Here is an 18,794-nt window from a genome sequence, read left to right as displayed (position 1 = left end):
AAACCATGTGGTCTAAAATGTTTCTTCGGACACTTAATCCTCTCTGTAGATAAACAAATCCATGTTGTATCGATGTGTGATGGCAATTCAACATTTGGCACAACAATACTAGCTGAATGTGTTTTTTTTTATATTTCAATTAATCCATATTTATTCATTGCCACTTACAAACAGTATGTGCAATTTGTATGATTGTGTGATGGTGGTTACACAGAATCTAAAACTCATGTCATTGTATCGAGTCCCTAAATATGCTACCCATGTGAACAGGTCCATGCATTATCACTGGTAGGCATATACAGTTTGACCCTGTAACCTCATTTAACTTTCAATTGCCAAACCACTTCTCTCAAAGGAACAAACTGATTCAGCATCCAATGGGTCGTGTGAGTGCCACTCGCCCCCAACCCTCTCTCTTACGCACAGTCTCTCTCTCTCCCCCCATCACACACCGAACACATGCGCTTACATTTCGCCATTCAACTTCTTCATTTGCGGCACCAATACTATAATTGAGCATGTTACATAGTTTTTATTTTACTATTCCACAAATTTAGCGTAATCACCGCCCTACGCCGTCATCATCGATACAAGTTGCTAGTAGTCAAGGGGGGTCCCTGTCGGTGAAGTACCACCGTCGCATCGCTAGAGGAACGGATTCCAGATAGGCTTTGTTTGTGGATGAGCTCCATCACCTCCTTCAGAAATGTGGACGGATATAAGGAAAATCCTACTCTTTCATTTATTAGTCCTGAAACTCCATTCCTCAAAAGGTTGGTTATATTTTCAATATCCAAAATTGTATTCATTGTATGATAATATACGTTTCAGGCTCTGTGGGATACGCGGGCACCATTTGATAACTGGAGGCGTTTATGTGAAACCGATGTGTGGGAGAAGAACACTCATTGAACATTGAACAAAAACTTCATAAATATAGCATGTGATATCCAAGTCGCTGCAATGTTATTTTTGCTATATATTCTATATTTTCTGAAGAAATGGATGAAAAACGTGCGCGTACTTCGCATGTGCTCATTGGCTCCGAGGCAGTATCTGTACGTGCATATAGAACAACCTATATAAATTTCACCTTTGTCTCAATGTAAAAAATATGGACGATAGGCGCCAGTATTCGAAACGATCAATTGCAGAAGACTTAATATGGTTTGTTGCTTTCTTATCCCTCCAGCCCATAGTTTTCACTAAACAATGGCCAAGTGCCGCTGATAACGATGAATAATGTTGCATATCAATTAGGCAGTCATTTTCAAATGACAGTTGCAGGAGCGCGGGGGTGTCACTCGGGTGCTCATCGATTGTTTTGATCCACTTTTAGGAACTACAGAGACGGAATGTGAGGATGGACAGTTTCAGTGTAACAACAAAAGGTGTATACCTACAATTTGGAGGTGTGACGATGACGATGACTGTTCAGACAATAGTGACGAGGAAAACTGCGGTAAGTTAAATAAAACAACAAATAACCCCAAACTGATATCTTTCAACTCAACAGAACTTTGTCCAATACGGCCTTTCACAGAAAGACGTCAGAATTTACTTTTATGTGCCTGCCCCAGGTGATAATGTATTTTAATTTGAAAAAGCATGGCACTTTCTACATCACTTTAATATGAGGAAAGCAGTGAGTGAACCAGGAGAGAACAGGTGCAACCTCACACCTGAGATTGGATGCTTCAGGCTCAGAGAGCATGCGGGTGATGTAGTTGCTGTTGTCGCTAGTTCCAGGCCATTCACCTTGGGCTCTTATACTATTTCTGGGTCTGGGGCCCCTGGGTAATTTGTGGCACTGCGAAAGTTGATTGGACAGCACATCCTCCCACCCACACAGTATGTTGCTTTGACAGATGGATAGTATTGTATTTAGACCTATGTAGGGAGCTATACCAGGTAGCGAGGATTCTGTCAGAGCATCCTGTCAGAAATAATTCAAATTCCCCCTTCTGTGAGCCAGTGGCCTATATTTGAGTGTACACAAAAACAAATGAAACAATTGTGCCAGAACTGGGGAAAGAAAATGCTTTGTACTTTTGCCATGGCATGTTCTTTTGTCTCTGGGTTAATTTAGGGAATTCTAGTATCTCTCTGTCTGTCTTAACACTGTGTGTGTCTCTCTCTCTCTCCCTCTCTCACTTTCTCTCCAGCTCTCACTTTCAGTCTCTCTCTGTTGTGATGCTTGTGGGGGCCTCTGGAGGTCCCAGTCTCAGAGACCAGCAGGACATGTCCTCAGGCCCCCAAAAGAAAACAGGTCACTTGGACCATCCTTCCCCCTAAAACATTCATGTGTTGCCACACCCCTGATTCTGAAGGATATTAGCTGTGCCACCGGTTGTATTTCACTCAATGTCTCATAACAAGTGAAATATATGGGACATTATTATACACCAGCTTTGTAATTCTCTGTGAGTGAAAACGTTCCCGCTGAAATGCTTTTAGCAGGAGATGCCTGGCCCAGCGGATTACACCGTCCTGCAACATTGCATCTCATTCCATTAGTTTGCAGTCTCAACCATTGTCAGTGTGTTCCATATCTGTGCAAGCAGGCAGATAAGGGAGATTGCCTCACTGGCAGGCAGATTACGTCCGGCCAGCATCCTCTCCTAGTTGACCCACTGGCGGTGAGCAAGAACTCCTTTGACACAACTAAAGCTTTTGGCTGCTTGACAAGAAAGATTTCATAGAGATCTGTCCTGGATTTCTAGAATGCATATCTGCTGTAGGTGAATGTGGAGGACGGTATGGGGGTCATAGCTGCATCGTGTCTTCTGAAGGGAAGAACCAGGGAGCAGATGAGTAGAATGAACAGGGAGGTGTATGTTTATTGTTGAGACTCATACGGAAAAGCCTGCAGACAAGCCACGCAAACCCAGTGGCATGGTGTGAATGTACCAAAGTAGTAGCCAGTGGGGGAGTGAGTCTTTCCAACTGCGTCACAGCCACTATGCCTCAGTCAGTCACAACACAATACAAGTCCATCCATATGACTAGTGAGTCATATGCAATAGGATTAAAATGGGGGGGGGGGTCGTCTGTTTTCATCAGGTTTTATTTGTCGTTTCATCTGGGCTTGAACTACACTGTGTGCTCTACACGTGTTGGTGCCTTGGTGTTCATTTCATATCCGGACCATCCCCCAAGCCCCTCTCCAGCCCACACCCCCCCACCCTCCTCCCTCTCGTGGCCCCTTCCCCCATCAGTCCGCCCCAAAGCATCTCAACTCTCCCCCCACCCCCCATGCAGCATCGCAACCCCAAATTCCCCACTGAATGTCCACTCAGACACCCTTGGACAAACACTCACACACACACACATACGCTTCTACATGCATAATTACACACAAACTCACAGGGGCACAAAAGCTTGCTTACAACATGAGCACACACACGCACACTTTGCTCTTAATACTTAATTCTCCATATGATTTTTAAAGATGCTTCAATATAGTTGATATTCAGAACAGTATACTGTTGTCTTATCCTCCTGGTTATGTAAGCTGTTCCACGTCCAACTAGGTATTCTAGATGCAGAAGCACCCCCTCTCATCTCTCTCAACTTGACAGCAATGTCGGCACAGTGTTGGTACAAAGGAATTCTCCCTAGCCTTCGGAAGTCAGATTTGTGTCTGCACTGACATGGTGTTGTGGCGTAATCTCCCCTTTCCCTGGTTATGGCGACATTTACACTCCTCTAATGCTCCCCTTCTCCTTTCTTCTTTGCTTGGACGTCATCATGCTGAGGAAAATGTCTGCCTAAATAACATTTGTTTAACAAACATTGAAAATTATTTTTGTTTTGATTTAAACCGGCAAAAGAGAGTTGTTAAAATGGTCTGTATCAAGGCAAAGGAGTTTTGTCCCTGAGCAGTTGGAGGTGACGATAATGAGAATTGTGATTCTCCAGCAAAAACTGTAGATCCATTATTTCCACCTTACTGTTGTCTTATGAATTCATCCCGGCCTCCGTCTTCTTCTGCTGTGTCAGAAGGTCCACCATCCTCTCCAATTCTCCTGCTCAATATCAGAAGACCATCATCTTGTTCGTCTAGAATTCAGGTTGCCTTCTGTCTGATGGGATGATTGGCAGCTGGGGATCGTCAGCACCTTTAGTTGTAGTCCTGCCTTACAGCAGGGCTGCTCTTGGTTCTCGGGCGAAGAGCAAAATAGATATCGATCTGGGTTGGCAGCACAACCTCTGACGGCTGACACTGAGAACCTTCCAAGATGTTTTTCTTCCCTTCCTGGATGCTGTTAGACAGCTTGGTTTGAGATGGTCAGTGTTGGTAACCTTGAGATTATAGCTGCCGGTCTGATGGTAGTGCTGTTTTTCTGTTTAATATGGTATTATGAGGGAAGTTCCACACACAGAAAAGCTGGTGTCATTAGTCTTTTTGCTTGTCTGGCTCAACATTGTTTTATGTTCCAAACCCTTGACATAATTTACAACCGGGAAGAACCAGAGTCCCTACTGTTTGAGAACTCATTCAGAATCGACGGTGCTCTTTTCTAATTATGTCTAGAAAGAGCTCCTCTCTGTGCAGACACAAACCTCCTGCGAGTGTAGTCACCGTGAAATTCCTTTCATTTTGGAAAATGTTGTTCTTGTGAGCAGAGTATTAGAGACATTCCCACCTATTCAATACTTCTCTCTCTCCTCCACCCCCACTTCCCCCCTCTCTCTCCTCCCCTTCATATCAAGCTTTCCACTGCCTTGTAGCCTTAAAAGACTGTGAGAGCCATCTTGGAGTGTTTGCTTGCTGTGTCTGTCCCCAACTCTGTAATGTAAACCAACGTTTAGTCCTGTGCTGGCAGGGGCCATGGGGATGCTGGGAAGAACCAGTGGGAGGTTTCATCCTCCAGTCTGATGTGAAATACTCTCTGGTGTGCTGTCATCCACACACTAGCGTGGTAGTCACAGAGAGGTAGGCCTAGTCACCCCAATGTAGTCCCTCTGCAACACAATCCACTGGATGCCTGGGCTTCCCTGTCTCAGTCAAACCTGCACCACAACACCGACACATGTCTATGACAGAGGCGTAGCAGACAGTGAGGAGAGAGTTGACAGGGCAGGCAAAGAGATGGATTTTTGAAAGTACACGACAGAAAGGCAGAGACGGATAAAGACGAGAAAGTGATTCAAGCAAATCGGAGGATTTGAAGTGGAAAAGAACAGTGAGATCCTGACAGAGATAGAGACCGGGGGGGGGGGGGGGGGGGGGGGCTTGGTAGCTTGTTTGTGTTGTTTGTGTTCTTGACAGCCGCCTTTCATAATCTCTCTAGTGTTTTTCTCCATGTGGACAGGATTATCTTTCTGTGGAATGACGTATCGTTCATTTGACAAAATTCAAAGGATTCTGAAACATCAGTAAGACCTTCTGTCCTCAACAGTGAGTTTCCGTCAGCCAGTCATAGAGAAAAGACGTTGCGTGAGTGAACTACTCCCAACCCACAGAGCCACGACTACCTTTTTCTGCACCCAGATCAGAAGGCTTTATTTTTGACCGCAATGGAAGGCCCCAGAAGAGACCAGGAGAGCTTTTATCTGCCAATCCTGGTCAGTCAGCCATACCTGTGTAAAAAATAGTGAGTGTCAATAGGCCCTCCCTTGGCCCTGTTGGCCCTGTGCTCTGTCTGGTTCCCAGAGCCCATCTCTCTAATGTGATCATTAAGAATAGCACTGGTCCAATCCAGCTATTATCTCAGATTAGAGCGTGACGCTGCCGGAAGATTACTGAATGCTCATGGAGAGAGGAGGGATTAATAGGGGCGGCCTGCACCCCCCCCCCCCCCCCCCCTGACCCCCCCGACCCCCTCAGCAGCTGCATCCACATGAGGCTCACTTGGTGCCCTTTTCTGCTGTTCCACCCCTCGGTTTGGGAGAGTACATTTGTTTGTCTCATTAGGTTTTTGGTTGTTGTTGTTGCTGTACCCTTGAATGTCATTGCACTCCAAACTCACAATCGAAACTAATGAAATATTTCTCCTTGGGGGTGAATCACCGCTATCCCCCTGGTCTCTTCTCCTCTGCTCCATAGCGGCTTGATGATGGTCTCGTTGCTCCCAAAGCGACGCCGGATCGATTGTAATAGCCGAAACAAAACAGGCCAGTGGGTTTACATTATTATTCATGCCATTGTGCGGTGTAAACAAATTCTGTTCATTTGTGAAAACCTCAATCACACGTTCGATCTCGCCAGGTTTGTGGAGCACACTTGTGTGTCAGAGGCCCCACCCCAGTAGTCCGTATAGCTGTAAGCCAAATTTGAGATTTTGTTTGATTGGTACCATTTTCATGAGTGCGGCTCGGAATGATCCCCGCAAAAGCCACAGCGGGACACTGGAAACACTTCACAACATGACATGTTGAGAACAGAGATCGTGGACTTAAAGTCGGTCTTGACTGACTGGAGACCCCATTATACCAGTGTCATACTGTCAGGGACTATGTGACTGTGCTGGGTGCGTGTTTAGTTTAGTTTAGCTGTTGATGTTTCGTGGTTCTGTTGGCGTGTCTGTGATCATGTGTGCTCTTTGTCGCTTCTCCGTCATCTCCATTCAAAATAGGCGCACTCAGGGCAAAGGTGTTTATGGAAAGATTGGTTTAGCGTGTGGCGGTACACTACAAGTACCGGTGTCATTCTTCACAGCACAGGTCTTTTGGATGACACGAGCCAAAGGTACCTTGTAATCGATGAGACACGTGTTGAACGTGCTCGCGCTGGAGCGAGAGGCAGCCTACTCTGTGAGCCCTGCACAGGAGCCACTGAGGCCGGGGCAGACAGTTCCTGTCAGGATGAATGGATGTCATATTAGGGCTGCATGGGGGGGATGTTTACCCACATACCAAGTACTCTGCTCCGCTGTGCCAGTGACTCACTTTTTGGTGCTCTGCAGAAATGCCTGTTTTTTTTTCTTCGTTTTTTTTTAACTCACCAACGTTCTTGTTAATCTAGAGCGAAGCCAGGGATTTCTTTGTGTTTTTCACTGTAGAGAGGAGTCGTATGTCAATGTTGGCTATCACGTCTTCTATCTTCGAATGAAGAAGAGAGAATACATTGAGTAGCTCCAGCCACAAGCAAATTGGCAGTGGTGGACTTCAATTGCTGAACTACTTTGATTCACCAAAAGGTCCACACACCCCAATGAAAGTACATATATGTCACTCTTATATAGTAGTATGAACAACACACCACTAATTATACAGCAAAGCGGCTTTTAAATACACACTGCATTAGGCTGGTTCCAAGCCTCCAGTCACAATAGCAGGCAGCTTTACATGGTCTGCAGAGCCAGCAACTCCCACGGAGGTGGCGAACAAACTCTGGCCGCGAGGCTGTGAAATCCCTCGCTCCGCCCACACGTCTCCCATCAGCTTTCCTGATGCGTCGTAAAAAAAGGCCTGCCCCGCAACTGAAGAGCTACGAATGTGTTCCTATGTGAGGTGACCAGAGTCTGTCTAGCCATGAATATGGTTCTGCTGTTGTAACAGGCTGCGTAGGACTGTGACTACTTAGACAGTGACATCTGAGAGCTACTGACGGTGCCAGCCATCGCTCCAACACAGTTGACTATCATCCTCACATGTTGAGGTCGCTGATTGAAGCATTTCCCAGGAAAAGCAGCTCTGAGGTAAAAGTTAGGTCTGGCCAGGAGGATCATAGCAGCAGCAGCAGCAGCAGCAGCAGCAGTGTGGGGTCTAACTTTCCAGGCAGATGGTCTCTCTCTCCCGCTAAGTTATGTCTGAGTCTGACCTCTGTTTACCCTTGGGGGGAAGGTGGGGGGGGCAGGGGGTGCTGTGATGAGAAGTCAGCAGAGTCCAGCCAGGAGTGCAATGTTTTTGAACACAGATCCACTGGCTACTGTGCTCACATGCGAACAGACACACACACACAGGCCTCGGAAGTGTGGGCCGGTCCGATCGATTGCAGTTTCTTCAAGAGTCTTTTGCAGAATGGATGTGGACAAGTACGGGATTGTGCGGCTCACTGCTGACACTGATTACAGGAGAAGGAGGAGAGAGACCCTACGGGGGAAATAGGGAGGGAGGAGGTGGACAGAATAGCAGGCTAAGAGAGAGGCAGATCTGCTGGAGCTAGTTGGTGGTTGGGGATGGGGTGGTATGGGTGGAGTCCAGCTTGGACTGCTGCAGTGTCATTGATTTTAAAGTGGTTGTTTTGCTGTGTCTTTTTTTTTTTTTTGGGGGGGGGGGGGGGGGGGGGGCGGGGTTGCAATGTTGTCGACCCGTTGGAGCTGACCAGGAACTCCCCAACGGGCCGGTGTGCAAAGTGGGTCAGCAGAGACTAGGAGATCACACTATTCTCACAGCCGGTGGAGTACTGAGCCAGTCCTAACCCCTGTATGTGCGTTAGCTCTAGTCCTTGCCGTGTCTGGAAGTGAGCTTGACAAACTGAGACTCACTCGGGATGCTCTGTAGCGCTCTGCACTGTCACTTGGCACCAAAGATGCATAGAGCATCTTTAAGGGAGGTGTCTGGCTCGGTCGGAACAGCTGTCTCTCTCCTTGCTGACAGTCGACCGCAGGGAACATCTGAGACGAGAGCCTGTGCTGGTCCACGTCCGCTTCTGTTTGAAGCTGCTGCTCGTTGCTGCCGACAGGCCTGGTAGCGGCTGGGCGACCCCTCCTGCCTCTGACACTTTCCTTACTGTTCCCCTCAGATTTCCACTGGCTCAGTCAGTCAAGCTGGCTCGACTCTCAAGCAGCTGCTCCCCAGAGACCTACCGGACTCTTGGAATTCAGTCATTTGTAGTTACGGAGTCTTCAAGTCTTACTTATCTTGCTCTGTTTGGGGGAGAGACCTTTGAGTTGTGAACTCAGCACTGTAACCAGGGCTCATTGAATGTGTGGCAATGACACCGTTTATATAAGGTCCCTCCTGTGCTGGTCAAGGTCAACAGGAAGGCCAGCTCTTTGATGTACAGTAACACCAATTTGCTGGGCTTTTAATGAAAGCGCCTCAACCCACACGTGGAAATGTGCTGTGGAAATCACCAAAGCACTGATCAAAGAGCCTGTTATGCACTGGACTGAGCTGGCTTTGACTGGAACCACACATACTACTGTGTACACACAGACACACACACCTGCATAGTGTTTTGTAAATGTGGATGCTGTCATGCATTTTGCAAGAGAAAGGTTACCAGAGTTAGAGGTTTATATTGTGCAACTGATGGTGGGGAAAGTTAGTTTAATTATTCATAATTGAAATCGAGTATGTGCGTCAAGTCTGCCAGCTTATCCCTCATGACAGTCACCCTCTGTCTGCAGTCTGAGGTAGAAGGCCATTCGAGTTTCAGTTGCAAAAGTAGACTGACTGAGCGGAATTGAACTGCACACCAAGGATAAACGTTCAATTATTTCTTGCAATAATAGTGTATGGTTAATTAAATTTTCACAGTTTCAGCTCCATGCCTCATCAGGGACAGACAGACTAACAGGCATTTCCTATACCTGTTTGGGCAAAAACAATCATCATTAAAGTAGGCAGCCTAAAGGTCTCATAGAATTATGAAAGCATTAGTCATCAATCTTTTTCATAGTTCTTTTGTTAGTAGCATTCAGCATACAGTTTTAGAGCCCTAATACTGTGCCTTGGCTCCTGCATCTCCCACCCACAACTTCACCAGAAAGCCTTTGTTCGTATACAGTATAAAGGACTGGGCTAATGCTGAATTTGTTGTGTGGTTAAGGACTATGGATTAATTCCCTGTTTACTATGAATTTTAGGATAAAAATAATTTGTAAAAGGCTACTAAAGTTCGAGGACCTTATTAACTTACCTGCATCAGGCCAGCGAACAGGTAATGCTAAGCCCTGAGATACCCAACTCTGCCAAAACATTCATACAGCATGTTTATGCCGCCAGACAGGAGTAAGAAGCTAGATGCAAACACACCTTAATGATCTTTCCGACCAGCTGGTATTTGGTACTCAAGTTGTACTGAAGGATTCACCTGTCCAGTTAGTTAGAATGCTGTACAGTTCAAACCAACCAGGTTCAGTTCTTCATCCAAAAAGCTTTTTCTACCCTACAATTCTTGTTATTGTGGCATCTTTTCAATGTAAGTAGATTGAGTAAAGCTTTTCTAATCACCGGATAGACTCTTTCGGTGATTCATGTACAGTTAAGGTTTTATTTTGGTGTCAGGGTAAGCTTATGGGTTGTCATTGTATTGTGTGGTGGAGATGGAGGTCTTTGCCCTGTGCTGTGTAATCTCTGTCTCTCTGTGAGTGTGAATTGTATCGACTGCATGGCTGATCTTTTCATAGCCGCTCCCCTGTGTGTCCACAATAAAGGGCATGTACTCACAGGGTCTGTCATCAAACAGATAGTCTTTCCTCTATCAACCAAGGACACTGTGTGTGTGTGTGTGTGTGTGTGTGTGTGTGTGTGTTTGAAAAAGGGAAAGACATGAAAGGAGGAAATGGCATAAGAGGCAAGCGTTTTTAGAGTTTGAGCTTTTTTCATCTTATTCACCTTATTGGACCTTATTGGACAGAGATAGTTGGAAAATATACGGAACATGTAAGGGAGAGACAGGGGAGTATGGAGAAATGGCCCTTAGCCAGAATCGAACCCGGGTGTTGCGTTAAGGCCTCAGCCCATATGGCACGCACTCTCTGTGCCCCCCTCCTGTGTTGTGCTAAAACGCTGTAGGTATATTCAAAGGCAAGGAAACGCACAGCTTTTTGCCTACTAAATGTCTTAATCACGCTGCATTGTGGGCAGATTTGCTGAAACGGGAAATATGGCCGTGGGCACTACCGGTGTTGTTCCAATTTGCGAGCGGAGCGGCAAAGTGAAAAGCCACGCGAACCTTGTTCCAGGGATGTGACGGTGTTCCATCCCTCTCTGGTTGCTCCTGCCTGCTCGCAGACGAGGATGGCCTGTGTGGGAGGACACTGGGAGGCTGTAAAAGCAGCTCCAAGAGGCTAACCTCTTATTCCCTATTACATTGCTGCTCTTCTCTTCAGCTCGCAGACAGACGCTTTAATCCACTGTGACAAATGTAGAGACGTTGGCGTCGAGGGGCCAATGTAGCGACAGTAGCCCCGCTGAGAACGACTGTGTTTTGGTGGCAGACCGAATGCATGTCACCTAATGCAGCTAAACGCAAGACCTCTCGCAAATACATGTAAACACGACTTGACCTTGAATTAAAAACGGCATTTCCATGCTGTACTCTTCACCTCAATGAGCCTTTTGGGGATGGCAGTGCTGTGTTTAAGGCTGCGTTGTGTCTTCCAGAGCTTGAGTGAAAACCAGAAAGGTCTCAGGGAGCCGCATATATCCTGATAACGAATGGCTCCTGCCTCCAGTATCTGATAGACCGTAGCTCCTGTCAGATGGCCATCTGACTAGCCGATAAACACTACCCTAGCACTCCCCTCAGACTCCTGGAGACTCTATTTATGGCCATACAGCTTCTAGCACTTCCTATAGGTTTCGAATGAATCTCGCCCACCCGCCCTCCCCCCCCCCGCGCATATAATAGTCCGTCGAGAGATCATTTCGATGATTACAGATCGGACTTTGAATGGGGTCTCCGTGGTGATCACAGTGGCACGTGGCGGTGGCCCCTCGCGTCGTAATGAGTTTGATGATGATGAAGACAAGGAAGCTCCTCGTGTTCTGATGAGCTCCGAGCCGTCGGTTCAGCAGGAGTCGGCGGGCCGGGAGTCTCCCCAAGCCTCCTCCCTTCATCTGATAGCTGAACACAGGGAATCGAGGGTCTGAGTCACACTTGTTCCAGCTTTGCTGAGAACAGAGGTTTATTCCTGAAACAAAAGGTAGTGATCAAGCAGGATCTTGGCATGAAGCGGAAGATTTCTCTTGGGGGACGACATTGATGTGTCTAATGGGTAGAGGGAGAGAAAGAGAGAGAGAGCGCTTGTGTACAAAACATAAAAGGCTCACTTGGCCGATGTGATGTTATGCTTTTTTTTTTCTTTACTTGGATAGCGAGGCTTATAGGTTTAAACAAGGACGTGTGTGTCTGTGGGTCTTGGCTGTTGGATCGAAGTTTTGGACGCTAACAACTGTAAACTTATGCTGCTAATTCGGTCACCAAGGACCTGCAACACTGAGCCTCCCTCTGGACTCTGCCCTGCAATCCATTCTCTCTTCCCTCCCGTGATCTGTCCGTTATCAGCCGGATGAAGATAACAGACCTATGAAAAACGCAGCCCGTCAACCACAAACAACCTTCACGGCCAAATACACCGGGTGTAGCAAACAAAAATATCACTGTCCACCGTTTACTGAAAGGCTAAACTCAGTCCAAGCCGTTGGCCTCCTGTTCAGAGAATGGCTTGCTAAGATAGGCGCCGGTATCCGGAGTGTGACATTCATGACCAAATGGATGCGGTCAGCAGAGGGAGGAACCTTGGGTTTACCTGGACAGGCTGGGGATTTGAACGTGTCTCTGTTGTTGTGGGGAGCTCTGGAGATAAGGCGTCAGCCGCTCTGGCAGGGACCAGGGAGACGGTTCCATGTTCGCTGGAGGCCAGGTGGCAGACAGCTATGGCAGCTTTGGCCTGTTTTTAACTCAAGGTGACTTTGGTGTTGTGTTTCCTAACGGTTATTGGGTGGGAAAACTCGCTCGTTCATCAGCAACATTGTTGGGCCAATTTGAGATAGGATACCACATTGTAAATTATGAAAACGTCCACAGTTATAGATACCGTACTACATATATATTAAAAACAAGTTGAACTGTTAACTAACCTTTTGAAATGCCCTTTTTTTTTACAAACCAAAGCTGAGTCATTGTTCTGCCATGCGAAGTGTTTGGGAGATGGTTGCTGTAGCCTTTTTGAAATTTTTTGGACAAATAATTGTCTAATTAGGCTTTTTTGGAAGCAGAAAAATGAAGCACCTCACCAGCCCAGCAGGATTAGTTGCATTTTGGAGGATTTCTTTTCTTGTCTATAATGAAAAGGGGATTTGGGCTGCGTTCGCCAGCTTGGGTTGAAGAAAAAGTGAGCATCATGTGACCCTGGCCAGGGATTTCCTAACAGCTGTGGTCGGGATTTCTGCAAACAGCCCATCGTACAAGACCCAAAACCAGACACTCTGCCGCAGCTTGACAATGAAATACAATTTCCCTGCCAGACACTGTACAGTAATTCATTTAAACTTCAAGCTGCTCATAATGGCTCGCTATAGCAGAGTGCAGGAGGAGAACTAGTTTACAGAGGCTGCTGTTAAAGCAGTGTCATGATGTCAGCATTGGATGCAGTACAGTTCTGCTCTTAGAACATCAGGATTATGTTCACATAAGTGGATACAGTCCTGCTCTTAGAATGTCAACATCATGTTAACGTTGGTAAAGTCACGAGTTAGTTCACTACAGTACTCATATTTCAAAGAAATCTTCCTGTTCTTCCTGAATAATTTGATAGGGGGGTTTTCTATTGGGCTACAATAGGCAGCAATATATTTAGGAAAATAGGATGACATTACATGGAGGTTGCATCAGAGTGACTGTTTTTGGCCTGTATTCCAGCCGACAGTGTTCACTGATGCATTTTTCTCTCTAAGTTATTCATACAGTTTCTTCCAGATGTGGATATAGACTGTCCTAATTTACATAAATGTATCAAACATTACATTCATAATACTTCACCAGCTCCATTATTCCTGTCACGGAACATGAGTTAGGAAAGCATTTGCTAATATTAGTCTAATATTCGAATGTAAGCAGTGTCTGCCTGTGTGTAGGATGAGAATAGCACAGTGGACAAAACAACCTCTCATACGGCAGAAAACACAGCAGAAGGTCAGCCACATGGAGTGGGTGTTGTGGAAGGAAGGCAGAAGGGAGAGACAGGAGAAACGGAAGCTGTGCAAACTACCAGAACAAAATGTGTGAGTGTACACGTGTGTGTGTGAGGTGTACACGTGTGTGTGTCTGTTCCGGACCGTGGCCCTCAGTGACTCTGTATTTCCGAGGGGGCAGCTTGACCATAAATAAAAAAAGCCCAGTGAGGCTTGAAAAGAGCTTGATAAATCAAAGCCTTGTCCTGAATGTCAGAGAGGCTGGAGCAGTGGACTGGTGTCCTCTGGTCAGACTTGTCCTCTCAGGTCATGTGATCTGGGACCCGGCATCCTCCACTGAGACAAAATGACATTGGGACTAAACAGAGCTCTCCAGCTAGGTGGACAGTAAGGCTAGACTTGATACATCGAATCTTAGCGATATTATCGCAATCAAATAGATGATATTATCCTGAATATCTAATAATGATGAAGATGATAGAAACCACAACAGATGTGCTGATCTGTTTACACATCAGTAGCAAGTAACACACGTGTGGAGAGAGAGACAGGAGAGGATGATGATTTAGTCCCCCAAAAAAACGTCCAATCTTTAATACGGGGATGATTTGGTTTTTCAGAAAACAGATTGTGAACAAACTAACACCATTGCCAAGTGGACAACACCTGAAATGTTACTATTCCTACATGGAAACCAGTTCTTTAAGTTGGTGTACTGCATGTCACTTTCTTCCATTCTACCCATTTATTTTTGGAACAGTCATTTACATTCCTGGGCAGGCCAACAGGATACATTATGTTTCCTTCTCTGACGATGCTTCCCGACTTCACTCTCTGCTAATGAGGCAATTTGTCTTCTGATCCCCAAGAGAATGTGCTTATCACTGCATTACCTATTAGCTTTCTATGGCCCTCGACAGAAAACGCTGTCATTAATATCCTTCAAGACAACAACTTTCCTTTAAGGCGTCCGCACACCGGGTTTATAATAGTGTGTTTGTATGCGAGTAGCTCGGCGGAAAATGTGGAGGTGGGTGTGTGACTTATGATGAGGAATCAAACTTGTACCCTCTCGTCAACATCACCAAGCCCACTCACCTGCCCCTGAGAGAAACATTAAGAACATGGACACACACACATACACACACACACACGTAGGATAAAGTAGTATGAAAAGCAGAGCTATGGGTACAACACATGTATAGACACCGCCCCCAGAGTCAGGAGAGGTAGACCCAGGTGTGTCCGCTGAAGCGAGGAGCTCTTTCCCTCCCTCTATCCCTCCCTCCCTCCTTCCCTTTGGAACTACAGCCTGGCTGCGTGGGCTGTGCCAGGGGCCTCCATCTTGTCTTGAAGTGTCATATCCCATTTTGTACCACGGATTCCTGGCTGAAGGAACGCACGTCCTCCTCCCAGGGCATTGCTGGGTGTCACTCTGGCTTTCGGTTGGAGTCAAACGGAGCCACTGTCAGTCAGCTGTGTACCTGGATGACAGGGCATTGTGGGTAGAGTTTTTTTTTGTCAGGGGTTGGACTGTCATTGTTATACTTCACGTCTCTCACGTCAATGGTAACATTGCTGTTTCCATTCCACGTCACGCTTTCTATTTGCGTTCGATCAAGCCATATCGTTGACGCTTCTGTTATTCAGTCATTACATCTATCATTCTCTCTTTCTCTGTTCCCTTATTCCTAATCCTTGCCTGATTCCCTGTGTGCTTTTGAAGCTTTTCTTTCACCCCTTGCTCTCTTTCTGTTTCTCTCTCCCTCCATCCTTCCCATTTTCTATCCTATGGGTCTAACATTTAAACCTCTCCTAATTAAAAAGGAGAAAGTCAATCCAAACAGATGGCACAAGCTGGCTCTGGTAATTATCACTGAGTGAACCATGGCCCCCATAGAGAATCATTGAAATGAACTAGCAGGTCTGCTGGGCTCCTGGGCTTGAACTGGTACATAACAAGGCATTGCTGGAGCCACAGACAACCTGGAGTTCAGATGGGGGAATGTTCACTACAGAGAATAGAGTTTGCGTTCATCTTTTTCACAATATTGGTTCGTGGTTGTATTTTTTAATATGTTTATTACGTTTTACATTTTAATTGTATTTATTTGACATTCAGCAGATGCTTTTATCCAAAGCGGCATACAAAGCAATCATATTGCTTCTACAGTACAATACTAACTCTACCATTCTAACAGTAACCTTGTATAAAGCCTTGTATAGTACTTACTTTGTCTCCTTGGTTAAGTGACATTTGTGTGTAACTTCTTTAAAGAAGTTAGGGCTGTGAACGCACCACTAATGAGTTTGTAAGACTTACAACAAGGTGGTCTTTGTTCAAATAATCACAGTTCTCAGTGCTCAGGCGTTGTCATCACTGTCCTCACTCTTAGGAAACACGCCTTGCTGTGTACTAATGACAAAACAAATGGCTATTAAGTAGTGTTTAGGAAACCTCACATTTCAAACAGCCAAGAAAAGAATGTTTATCTTGACAGCCACATTTTAGGAAGGAGCCCTTGGAATGTTAAGAGAGATATTGGTCCCAAGCATTATACTTAATTAACTACGCTTAGATGAGGCAGAAAGAGAAGTTAACCTTTTGTAGAGATATGAATAGAGAGGAACTGACCTTGGGTTGGCAGGGTAGTCTAACACAATTACCTCTAGGCTATATCCATTAGAGAGAGGCTGAGAGACAGTCATTTCTTCTGATTCTGCTGAAGTCATTTTGGCAGATAAAAGTTTGTAGCATTTCAGCCATTTTTAACCAGACTCCCTTGTAATGTACACCATGTGACAGTATTGTGGCATATACAAAGGAGTCCATACTGTCCGAGTGACCTTCTCATCTCTCCGAACAAACACAGAGAGCCATTAGCCTAACTGTGAGCTATTAAACAGCCTCGGTCATCCTTTGAAACAGTTACACCAGGGTTAACATGTAACAACTCTAGCAAGTCTTTAAAAGAGTGATTTATTGGATTGTACTGCTGGTTCTGCTGAAGTAAGGTCCTGTGGAAATGGAATGACTCTGACCTCTAAGGTTGCTGCTGCCGTTCTAAAACCCTGCCCTCTGAACACAACCTGTCAGCCCAGCGCAGCCCCTACCCCAGGGCTTTACCGCAGGTCTGTGAGCGCGTGAGTGCCAGACTTCCGCACTGTATCTCTTCACAACTTCCAGCTGGGCCAGACATCATTCACCTCACATCACCACACGTTGTCATTTGAATCCTGCCCGTGTTCCACCTTTTCCCTTTTTCCGAATGTGGTTAGTTGTAGATTTCAGGTGAGGGAGGGAAGGAAAAAACAAGTTACCGAGCGAGACAAGCAGCGTTCAGCAATCAGCCACCTCTCGTCTCCCCGGCCCGGCTGAAAGAGCTGCAGGAGGGATTAGAGGTAGACAGAACGGAGGACGGAATGCACGTTGAATAAGAATCAGAAGAGTGGGAAACAGGAAATGATTGGTCAGGGATGGAGGTGGAGTGCTCTGGAGAGGGCTGGTCAGAAGATCTAATGTGCATGATGAAGTGCCTGATGATGTCTCTGGAGCCTGGCAATGAGCATGACAGTGGATTATGTCACCAATTATGAAAGCGAGATGAAATGGAGGTTAACCCCTCTCTCCCTCTCTTCCCTCCCCTGTCTTTCCCTCTCCCCTCCCCCCCCTGCCACCTTTCATGTTCTATCTCTTTGTCTGCCATTTCGCCCTCTTCCTTTCCCCGCCGTCCCGCATTTTGACGTCCCTCCACATCTCTCTCTTCCCCATATGCTACCTCCCTCTCTTCCTGTCTGTTCATCATATCATTCGGCGTGCGAGCAGCCAAGAAGACATGCGCCCCAGAAGAGTTTGCCTGCATGAACGGGCAGTGTGTTCCCGGACGCTGGCGCTGCGATGGTGAACCAGAGTGCCCGGACGGTTCGGACGAGGCAGATGCCACCTGCAGTAAGTCACGCTGCCACTGCTTAGCCACGGCCGGTCAATAACCTATTCACCTCCACCTGGAACTACTAGCTCTCTGCCGGTGGTCCTAGAGCTTGTGTTTGCATGCACTCCATTGAAACACAAATGTTTTATTCACTCTGTAATTTTACCTGTGGTGCCCTTTATAGTCCTGTCATAATTGACAGTTTTGAAGAGTGCGTGAGACGCTCGCTGTACCATTTTGGATGATCAAAGCCCTCGCACTTAAAAGCTATTGCTGCTTAATTACTGTGCGATGTCTCGCACCGTATCTGAACACGCAGCCAAGCCTCTCTCGTCGGCGCGAGGCACGATTTCATTTGGCTCGAGAAGCTAACGCGGCTTGTCATTTCCCCCGCCGCTCAACTCAGGCAGTGGTTCAGACGCCTCTCTCCCTCCTCCAGCCAGGCCCCGCTCGCCCACTCGTCTCCTCCTCACCGCGCCGCCCCGGGAGGAACCTGACTGCAACCTTGCCAGGCTTTTAGAGAGGGAAGAGCGCCTGGCTCTCCTTCAGCCCCTCTGCAGGCATCCCTCCCTCCCCCCCACCCCCCACCCATTCCCAGGTGCAGAGGTGCGGAGGGTTGGGCTAGTCCCTCTGGTCTAGCCTGTGGTAGCCAGGGACTTACCTAGCTCCAATTTAAGAGCTGAAGCTTAAAGTCGTTTTGAAGGGTTTTTCTTGAATTGTTCAGTCCTCATGACTGTTTCCTTCTTAGCGTGAACATAAAACCAGCAGCATTCGGTCACCTGACCTTAAACTGCTTCATCTAAAGGAATGAGGCCGTCGTCCCACGATGGGAATGTTATTGAACTGAGGGAATTATGATGCATGCAGCGGAGTGGAAAATGAAGCAAAACGAGACTCTCATTTCTCCGTCTCTGTGCCGCCGTTCTTTATCAGTTATGGCGTGTGGGCTGCTCTTTTGAATAATGGAACAGCTGTAAACTTGTTAATGTCACTGCCAAAAAGTTTCTGTGTTTTCGGGAACTTACAGAGACAGACCTCCAAAGGATA

At 46.6% G+C, this 18,794-nt stretch overlaps 1 protein-coding gene across 1 annotated transcript in view; it reads left to right on the top strand.

Annotated features, from left to right (window-relative positions):
• The first annotated feature begins 706 nt into the window (after positions 1-706).
• The window catches only part of LOC146271089 (low-density lipoprotein receptor-related protein 8-like), a 44,244-nt gene continuing 26,156 nt past the window's right edge, over positions 707-18,794 (top strand). The window contains exons 1-3 of the mRNA XM_084707564.1: positions 707-773; positions 1,340-1,462; positions 17,642-17,764. Of these exons, the coding sequence (XP_084563690.1) occupies positions 707-773; positions 1,340-1,462; positions 17,642-17,764 (313 nt within the window). The remainder of the gene's footprint in view (positions 774-1,339; positions 1,463-17,641; positions 17,765-18,794) is intronic.

This window comes from Hypomesus nipponensis, chromosome 10 (genome assembly GCF_054491055.1).
Source record: "Hypomesus nipponensis isolate SF chromosome 10, ASM5449105v1, whole genome shotgun sequence".
Classification (NCBI taxonomy): domain Eukaryota; kingdom Metazoa; phylum Chordata; class Actinopteri; order Osmeriformes; family Osmeridae; genus Hypomesus; species Hypomesus nipponensis.
Note: the sequence above shows the minus strand (reverse complement) of the source record. Positions and strands in the feature narration are given on the sequence as shown.